The 10,827-nt window shown below is 33.4% G+C and overlaps 1 protein-coding gene across 1 annotated transcript in view; it reads left to right on the top strand.

Moving 5' to 3' along the window:
* LOC108744438 overlaps positions 1-6,901 on the top strand; it is a 25,208-nt gene extending 18,307 nt beyond the window's left edge. The window contains exons 9-16 of the mRNA XM_018480194.2: positions 644-796; positions 1,384-1,521; positions 1,951-2,110; positions 2,223-2,414; positions 3,695-3,879; positions 5,161-5,505; positions 5,584-5,731; positions 6,552-6,901. Coding sequence (XP_018335696.1) covers positions 644-796; positions 1,384-1,521; positions 1,951-2,110; positions 2,223-2,414; positions 3,695-3,879; positions 5,161-5,505; positions 5,584-5,731; positions 6,552-6,847 — 1,617 coding nt within the window. The 3' untranslated portion in view covers positions 6,848-6,901. The remainder of the gene's footprint in view (positions 1-643; positions 797-1,383; positions 1,522-1,950; positions 2,111-2,222; positions 2,415-3,694; positions 3,880-5,160; positions 5,506-5,583; positions 5,732-6,551) is intronic.
* Positions 6,902-10,827: the final 3,926 nt, after the last annotated feature.

Here is a 10,827-nt window from a genome sequence, read left to right as displayed (position 1 = left end):
AATAAAGTTTTTTTAATTTGAACCATTTAGTCGAGAAATACTTTATGTAAAGCCTGAAAAGGTGGCAACCCTAATTATGAGCGTCTTTAATATTTTTATCCTGAGTACTTTTTTTTTAACCATTTAGTTGAGAAATACTTTATGTAAAGCCTGAAAAGGTGGCAACCCTAATTATGAGCGTCTTTAATATTTTTATCCTGAGTACTTTTTTTTTAACCATTTAGTCGAGAAATACTTTATGTAAAGCCTGAAAAGGTGGCAACCCTAATTATGAGCGTCTTTAAATATATAATTTTGTTAGTTTTTCCTTTACTAGGATAAACTAGATTATGCCAGTTACTTTTAGTAAAAATCGAAAACAAAATCGAAGTATACATAAAATTTTTGGTACACCCTGTAGAAACTTGGCGTGACTTTTAAACAAACTAAATTTTTATTTATAACCAGATAACGGAGATAAGCGTAACAATCTTAAGTTTGAATCTATGAAACAGAATAACAAATGTTGAATAACGTTTATATATCACTCACGACATTGTTACTTTCATCAGCAAGCAAAATCCCTAATTTAAATTTATGTAAATAAAGAGATGTGAATTTATTTAAATTTTAAATTACAACGTTGATTATCTATTGACATTTTTTAATTTTCGTCTATAGAATGGAAGAACCGACAGCTAAAGTAAGACAGGGGTTACTTCGGGGCAAAAAAATTCAAAATGTTAACGGGGGTATGTACTATAGTTTTCAAGGAATACCTTACGCAAAACCGCCCCTTGGAGATCTTAGATTTAAGGTAAGCGAATAGTGAAATAAATTGGTATAGTAACATACAATTTAGAAGAAAATTTTGAGGTTAAGCATCATAGATAATTTTAAACACAGTGTAAATCGACAACAGTAGAAATAATGAAATAACATACAGTGTATTAATAGAATGTTTCCGACATTCTTATGACAGAGGCGTACATAAAAGTTTTACTATTTTTCAAAACTAAGGTATTATACTTGGGTACTCATAATTATTTAAGCATAGTTATGAAGGTAGCGCACTGACGTGCATAATCGTCGAAAGTACTTTTATGAAGTTATACTTCTTTTAATGCATTGCATGTAAAAAGTGCGCGCGCAGCAGGCAACGGAAGTTGCGCGAAGAACTAATAAAAGTTTTACAGAATACCTCATAAGTAATTCGAGGGTGGGATCAGAACTTTTGGCTAGGGTATCAGCGGTCGTCAGAGTTCGCTGATTAGAAAGAGTTCTAACCATAGGCAACACTTCGCGACGATATTATTTCAGTGCATAATCGAAAATATTGTTTAAATAAATGCATAATTATTATTATGTATATGCGCCTATTACTATTTTCTTTTTGTGGTTTAGGCTCCACAACCAGCCGACCCATGGGAAGGTATCTTAGATGCCACTAAAGAAGGTAACATCTGCTATCAAAGAGATATGGTAACAAGGAAAATACATGGTTCAGAAGATTGTTTATTCTTAAATGTTTACATAAATGAGGTACAAAATAATTCTGTGTAAAAATGAAAAAGAGTCCGATTACCTAAATGATGCTTCGGTTTGACCTGTTTTTCCAACGTTGCGTCAACGAGTGTGTCAGACATCCTCAGAGATTATTACTGAGCCTTGATGAGTTTAATTAGGACGGGAAGTAATGCGGCTATAAATAATTCCTGTTAATGTCGGCCGCAATTAAGGGCGAAACGTTGGAAGGACAACGCCAACCAATGTATAGGGAGTGAGAGTCTAACACCACGACCATTCAGCTCAGAAAATAATTTCATTATAATAAGTATAAGTTGTGAATAAAATTCTTTTTGTATCACCTATTACTTTATAAGAATTGTTACATTTTCCGACTACTCCAACCCCTGAAAGTATTTTACAGGTGCCCATAAGTTGTTAAGTAATTATCCTTTTAAAATTTAGTTACCAAAAAATAATGAGAATAGTAATAAACCAGTTATGGTTTGGATTCATGGTGGAGGTTTCACATGTGGATCGGGTAACACAGATCTGTATGGACCTGATTATCTTTTAAGTGAAGATGTCATTGTTGTCACAATCAACTATCGTCTTGGTCTTTTTGGTATGTTAATTTGTTTTGGTGCACAAAAATTCAAAAAATATAATAGTTCATATAAAATTAATATTATTAATTAAAGAAAAATAAGTGGTATTAATTGAATAATTTCGGAAAGGATTTTTGAGTCTTGAAGATTCCACCTTCGACATTCCTGGAAATGCGGGACTCAAAGACATGGTCCTAGCTTTAAAATGGGTCCAGGAAAATATTGCAGTATTCGGAGGCAACCCTAACAATGTTACAATTTTTGGGGAGAGTTCGGGGGGATGGGCAGTTAATTTCTTGTTACTGTCACCTTTGGCAAAAGGTACAAAATAATAGATGGGTATGGTCAAATGTATAGTACAATTCCGTCCCGAATTTTTGTTTGAATGTCTTTTATGAAAATAATTGGAATTTAAGTCTTATAACATATGAATATAAACCGGTTATTATGAAACTTGCTTAATTAAACATACACTAAAGTATTTTATAGAGATGTGCTACTTGTGGTTAAAACAGATTCTCTAATAAACAACGCTCCTATAAGTTTAAATTTAAAATTAATGTTTGATTAATTATATCCAAGAGTATTAAAACTAAGTTTCAAGTATGTAAATACAAATTTGATCACAAACTTTCTTTTATATACATGTAGATAAATAAAGTTTTTTTAATATTTATTTTATTTGAGGATGTTTGGGAGGTACAATCGGAGACAAGAGTACATAAAATTAGAAATTCGTGATTAATTAGGTTTTGCAGCATATCATGAGGTAAATAAATACTATCTATACTAAAAAAAAGTATACGGTTTGAGAGAAAATTTGGAATTTGACCAAAAACTTTGAATAAAATAAGAAATAACGAATAATATGGAAAATTTTTAACTGACTTTTGGCAGTGAATATGCCTTGATTTCAACTTCGAAACAAAAAAATATTTAGTTTCAATCTCTATTAATAATGAGCGTAAAACTTTTTAATATGTTTAAATAATAATTAAAACTTTAAAATTGCATTTATTTCAGACAATTATAAATATTATCATTATATTATCAAGTAAAAACGAGATTTTCAGCTAATTTTTCATTTTTTCCTCGATAACCATTTAGTGAATTTGAATAACCTTACGCTAAAGTGATTCTCCAGAGTTCAAGTTACTTATTATAAAAGTTTGAAATTTCTGGTAGCTTTTTTTCTGTTAATAAAAATAAATTTAATCTGTTCGGTTAACGAATCTCCGTAAAATGACGTGTAAAATTACAATTTTTTAAAATTTCAATAACTTTTTAACGGTTTAGCGATTTGTAATTTTTACAGGAGTTTTAGAATTGAATGAGGAACGTTCTTCCAAATTTTTATTTGTCTCGTAGCATTTTGACATACCTACCAAACATCCTTAAACGTGCGTATATATTATTGGTAAATGATAATGGTTTAATAGTTTGTAAAACCTTCTTCTAAAGGTTTTACATAATAACACGCGTCTCTACACAACTGAGATGGATACTTAGTAATATTAAAATAAAGATCCGGGGTGGAATGGGACTATCATTAAGATTTTACCAGGAGTTCCTGTTGATTGCGTATATGATTTTTCCGGTAGGATTATTTCATAGGGCAATTATGCAAAGTGGTTGTGCCCTGAACACGAGATCCTTAGGAGTCAAAGGGGTTAAGAGAATTGCTGATGCTATCGGACATAAAGATAAAAGTGAAAAAGAGATTTTAGATGTTTTGAACAACGCCAGTACAGATGAAGTGTTTCAGATGTTACAAAAAATTGACGACGTAAGTGTACAAAAAAAACAACAATTGCATATATGGAAACCTTTTGAAATTTTGAAAAAAAGACGATGGGTCAGTTTTCTTAGATTATATCGCGTTTATCTATTAGTAAAATATAGGTAGGTAATACCTGAACAATTATTATCGCACGACAGCCTAGTAATCTAGCAATAATCTTTGCATGCATTGGAGGAAATATTGTTGGTCGTTTCTTTTTCACAGTTTTATTCAAAATAGTACCCTTTAAATAATTCTTTTTGTTCATCTTCACTTAGTTGTTATAAATGCATCAGGATGGTAAAATTTAATTAACAATTGAGAAACAAAGAGTTGCAATAACATAATCGCCCAAAACGTTTTGGAATTTATTAAGGGATGTTTGAAGAATATTTAACATTTTGATAACTATTTTTTGTTTTTCAAGGTTGAAAATTACCATTATTGCGTTTTATCGAATTTTAAACAATTTATACATCCCGAATATTTATTGCAAATTATTTAAACAAATTTTGACCCACTTTTAGATTTGGCAATATACAGATTTGTTTAAGGGGGGGGGGCTATTTTGAATAAGATTGTGCAAAAAAATCCACTAGATACGAATATTTACCAACATATTTATGCGAAGATACTACCTGTACTAATTTAGTACTTTTCACCTAAGGGAACGTACCCATACTACGTGCCCCTTCCACGGCGTAGGGAGTCTCCAAAAATATCACGGTTTGTCATAGGGAGGGGGGGCTTAGGTATTCGTCACGTAATTAATATCCTCTAGGGAAATTTCGCACTTTTTCGAGTCATATTCAAAACTTTCTGGTTGCAGAAAATGATTTAAAACTGTATTAATGAATCACTACGTGAAAATTATAGGGGAAGGGGAGTATTGGGTGGTCGCCGAGGGAGGGGGTAAAAAATTGGTCACGTAGTAGTAACCTAACAGTGTGAGAGTTTTTCCTAGGTAATTGTAATAGTAATTTAAAGCTAAAAAAAATCAGTACATTACATATCAAAATATATTTTATACATTTGGAAAGTAAAGAACACACAACCGTATGGGAACAATCAAAATTATCTTTTGTTTTTTTATCTCTACTATGACAAATTAATCTATGAAAGGGTTTTCGTCACCTTCAGTAGAATCTATTAGGCAATTAATTTCTTACCTGGAATAATAAAAGCTGGTTTCGATTGATCATCAAAATATTTCAAACATCAACATATCAATCTTGAAAAGATTATATAGTGTGTTTAGTTCTTACCCACATATATGTATTTTCATAGGATTATAGAACAGACGTAATACGGTCATTTGGTCCAGTAATAGAAGATCCATCGGATCCTTCAGCATTTATAACTAAAATCGCTATAGAATTAATAAGATCTGGCAATTTTAACCAAGTTCCTGTTATGGTGGGTTACGTTACACGAGAAGGCATGTTGATGGTTGCCCGTGCAACGATAAGGAACCAAGAAATTCCCATGCCCACTGACTTTGAAAGATACGTACCCTATTATTTAAATCATTCGAGAGCCACTGCTAAATCAATAGAAACTGCGAGGAAGATAAAAGAGTTTTATTTTGGTGATGATGAACCTTCTAATCAAGACGTTGATTCATTATTGCAGGTAATTACATACGTATATATAAAAAAATACTTACTTTTTAATAGGTGCGATGTTAAAACAGGACTTAAATCCTTTTAGCTTTATACAGACGTATTTTTCTTAAGGGGTTTACACGTAGCCGCTACAGAAATAGCCAAAGCATCGTCATTTCCGGTGTTTTTCTACAGATTTTCCGTCGACGCTGGTCTCAATTGGTATAAGAATTATGCTAACATTAAATTTCCAGGTGAATAATTTTTTTTGTAATGGTATATCATTTGCAGTGTCTTTGTTTGTATCATCATTATAATGTCGTCAGTCCTAAGACTGTTTGGATACGTACCTCCACTCTTTTCTATCCTGAGCTAATCTTAGCATTTCCCTAGAACTAGAACAATAACCCACATCCTTAACTATTTGCGAACAGTAGTCTAATCTAGGTCTACCTCTACCCCTCCTAACTCCCGTTTCTGTCTCTAATATATCTTTGACTAGACCTTCATGTCTGAGAAGGTGTTCTACCAACCTATCTCGCCTATTTTTTATTGACTTCTATAGAGTCCTCTGTTATCATATTATTTCTAATACCTCTTCATTTCTAACCTTTTCTACCCACTTTTCGAAGGCATCTAACCTTTTCTTTTCCGCTGTGCCCGCTGTTCATGTTTCGCACCCGTACAACGCCGTGCTCCAAACATACACCTTTAATAACCTTTTTCGAATTTTTAAATTAACCGTTCGCGAGCATAGAAGTTACTTCTACCTTTGATTGTATGCCCAGGAACCATCATCATCATAAGGTAGTCAGCCCTAAGACTGGTTGGACACGTACCTCCACTCTTTCCTATCCTGAGCTAATCTTCGCATTTCCCTAAAACTAGAACAGCCCACATCCTTAAGTATTTGCGAACAGTAATCTAACCTAGGTATATCTCTACCCCCCTAACTCCTGCTTCTGCCTCTAATATGTCTCTGACTAGACTTCCATAGAGTCCTCTGTTCTCCTATTCTTTCTAATATCTCTTCATTTCTAACCTTTCCAGGAATAATTTAGATTAAACATTTAGGTGTGGCACACTGTGACGAACTAGGATATTTGTTTACAACAAAATTGGTAAAGAAGCCGAGGCATCTTAGTATAGAAGATATAACAATTGGTCGAATGACAAAGTTGTGGACGACTTTTGCGCGTACCGGAAATCCAAATCCACAACAACCGGATGAAAACATTCTAAATGTAAAGTGGTTGCCAGTGACTGGAGAAGACGATGTTAACTTTCTTGATATTGGAGAAAATATTACCGTTGGAAAAAATCCCGAAGCTGTTAGGATGAAATTTTGGAAAGATGTAGGGTACTACTGATAATACAAAACAAAATAGCGAATATGTATACCGTAATAAAAATGTTCTTATTTATCTTTGTTGAACTTACTGATTTTAATGAGAGCTATCAACCACAATAATAAAAAAAATAGAAAAAAATGTAAACAATTTTTATCTAAGTAGTATCAACAAGTAGGTATTAGGCATGAAATAATAAAAAATAATACGTTAGAAAATATTTTTTATAATATAACACATCGCAACAACAAAGGACCGGATAATGGATACATTTTTCCTAAAGGATACAGGACTCGGATGAAGTCTTTGAATACACAAATAGTATTTGAATTCTGTAGATAAATATACATACTACGTACCATGCATCTGGTTCTTCTTCAACTCAATGAAAAACACGTCACTTTCACTGCACTTATCTTCCAACCCTTTTTCACGGCCCATTCATATGGTTTAACAACTACTGGATAGTAGGTAATGACTAGAGATGTGCAAAATGGTTTTTTAAAAGTATTTAAGTATAAAATGCAAATACTTGATTTGTTATTTCAATTGTAAAATACAAAATACATTTCCCTTTTGTATTTTAAATGATAAATGCAAAATACGTATCTACTCAAATAAATACTTTTTTGTAGTGTACCTATTTAATTTTCTATATTTACTTAACTATAAAATATTATTTACGAAAACCTTGCAGACATTTGCTAATTTTTTAAATATTGTAGTTTTTTTAGATTAATTAAAATTAAACAAACAAAATGCTGCAAAATAGGTATTTTTATTTTGTATTTGCATTTTAAGTGCAAGTATTTCAAATAAATCACATCTCTGTTAATGGCGCACGTGGATATAACACCCTTCTAATTAATCCCAAAAAATAATTTTATTAGCAAGTACAGTACTTACACTAATGAAGGGTAGAACCCCTCGAGGGCGTATTTAAAAAAACATGCATCTTACTTTGAATCCTAAGAGACGATCTATACGAAGATAAGTCAAAATTCCAAATCCCGGTCGTTCAGAATCTCTATTGCAGAAAATCCTTGTTGAGTTCTTAGATGGCTGTGCTCCAGAATTCCGATAAACATATTGCCGATTCCCGATTCCAAATCATAGCGGCGCCGGAAAAAAAAACCGAAATTCACGGACACTCCCGACTGTTCCCTACTTTAGGGACACATTTTGGTACGATAGCGACGCGCGAAATAACTAATACAGCTTTCCCGGTGATGATCCCGACATTCCCGTATACCCGAGCTGTATTACATGCGACACGACCAATACGGCGCGCGAATACTAAACGTCACTCCCGGACACTCGTATTCACAAAAGGCACAATAAAAAAGTTCGCGACGAAAAATTCTAATAATTACCCGAATATCCCGAATACTCCAGACATAACAAAAGATACCTGAAACTTTCTTATAAACCACTAGAATTAAGTACATTATACGAGTCGTAATGGTACTTACCATTTTTGAATAATTACCACCTCGAAATTGAAATTGTACTGTACTTGCTAAAAATTTGTGGAATAAAGCGCTAAAAGCTTTCTTACTAAAAAAACCATGCAAATCACTTACCCACTACGTCTCTACATTTAGTCGACATCTGAAAGAAAAATAAATAACAAATTAATATGATATACGAGGGTGGATTGATAAGTTTCCGGCCTGACCAAGAAAAACAAGGTTTTTAAAAATTTTTTTTTTTTATTTCTCAACATAATCTCCTCCAAGGCTGATACATTTCTCATAGCGGTGTTCCAGTCTATTAATGCCATCTCTATAGACTGATTCGTCAAGCTCCTCAAAATAACCATTTACAGCTTCGATTACTTCTTCATTGTCCGCAAATCTCTTACCGCCAAGCCATTTTTTGAGATTAGGGAACAGAAAATAGTCACTCGGGGCTAGGTCTGGAGAGTAAGGAGGGTGCGGCATCAATTCAAACTTTAGATCGTTGATTTTAGCCGTCGCAACGATTGACGTGTGCGCTGGTGCGTTATCGTGATGAAACAAGATTTTTTTCTTCGCCAGATGAGGTCGTTTAATTTTCACCTCGTGGCTCAAACGTTGCAATAAGTCTGCGTAGTATTGACCAGTGATAGTATTACCCTTTGCAAGGTAATCAATGTATATAATACCTCTTGCATCCCAAAAAACAGTAGCCATAACCTTGTTCGCCGAAAAAATTGTTTTTGCCTTCTTTGGAGTTGGTTCCCCTGGTCCAATCCACTGTTTAGACTGTTCTTTGGTTTCAGGAGTGTAGTGGTGGACCCACGTTTCGTCAACGGTTACGAATCGACGCAAAAATTCGCTTGGATTACGCTTATACAATGACAAATTTGCGGTAGAAATGTTTTTTCGAATCAATTTTTGGTCGACTGTTAGCAAACGCGGCACCCATCTTGCACAGAGCTTTTCCATATGCAAATGTTGGTGCAAAATATGTTGCACACGTTCATATGACATCTTACAGGTCTCAGCTATCTCACGCACTTTCAATCTGCGGTCTCCCAGCACTATTTGATGAATTTTTTCGATCATATCTGGAGTTGTGACCTCAACGGGGCGTCCTGAGCGAGGCCCATCAGAGGTGCTCACACGACCCTTTTTAAACTCGGAAACCCACTGCTTAACGGTTGAATATGACGGGGAGGATGTCCCCAGTGTTGAGTCCATCTCTTTTTTAATTTCCTTCGGCGTTAACCCCTTCAAATAAAAGTATTTGATGACAGCACGATTTTCCTGCTTTTCCATTTTTACGAAAACCACAGAGGCGTCTTGTTCAGCGTGCTGTCAAACCTACACTAGCAAGGAGATCGGGCTGAAACTATAGCTACAAGCTATCCAAGGATGGTACTATAGAATGTCACCTCAAGGTAGGCCTAGTGGCGTCATCTCTTGGTTAGGCCGGAAACTTATCAATCCACCCTCGTAGGTATGTAAGTACTTAAAAAAAATACAACAGGTATATTAAGTATTGTTAAGTAAAAACATCAAACTTTGCAGATTTTCATATTTAAATATAGAAAACAACTCTTATCAGTAGTACTATTAGTAGTATTATCGATAATAATTCGTATTAGTTATGTTCTTCAATTGAAAATTGAAATTCACGTTGTTCAATTTGTTAGTATTTTACATACTAACTAATGCTATATCAAGACAAAATATTGTTCCCGAGGAATAGAAAAAAATTAGTTGTATGTGGTCGATTTCACGTCGTAATTAATCAATCGATCATCACGAAATGTTGTCAGGGGTACAGACGAGGACGTAGGATACCTTTTAACCACAAAAAAAACAGTTCCTGAAGAAGAGAAAAATTAATTTTATGTTAATTTTGTAGACACTTTGTCAGGGGTACAGAAAGACACATAGGGTAACTTTTATCAAGAAAAAATATTGTTCCCGAGGAATAGAAAAGAATTAGTTCTATGTGGTCGATTTCACGCCTTAACTACTCAATTGATCATCATGAATTTTTGTCGACACATTATCAGGGGTACATAAAAGGACGTGGGATATTTTTTATCCAGAAAAAAACCCTCTTATAAATCAATTCAACGTCAATTATATCCATTTTACGTACTTTCAATCAGATTCTACCAAACAATTAAACAATAACGGAATAAGGTTTGTGGCTTTGGAAAACAAAGAAAATATTTTTACTTTTTCCCCAAAATTTTTGTTGATCTATTACTATTATAATATCTTCTTTATCGTTTTTGTGGTTATTTTATTTAAACAATTCGTTGATAAATAGATAACGCTTTGAATATAAATATGTTCACTTGAAAATTGTTAAGGCAGTCAGCAAATTGTGAGAAATTCATTGATTTATAGTGGTAAGGTTTCAGTTTTTTTTTTGTTAAATTTTCTTTTAAAAAAAACCTCTAGGTAGCACATTTCATTTCACGCCAATCCGAATTTACTTCGCACGATATATCATATAAAATAGAGTATTTTCTTTAATCTCTTTTCTTTATAATTATT

This window comes from Agrilus planipennis, unplaced genomic scaffold, assembly GCF_000699045.2.
Source record: "Agrilus planipennis isolate EAB-ADULT unplaced genomic scaffold, Apla_2.0 scaffold29, whole genome shotgun sequence".
In the NCBI taxonomy this organism is placed as follows: Eukaryota; Metazoa; Arthropoda; class Insecta; order Coleoptera; family Buprestidae; genus Agrilus; species Agrilus planipennis.
The sequence above is the reverse complement of the archived record's forward strand: the minus strand, read 5'-3'. Positions and strand labels throughout refer to the sequence as shown.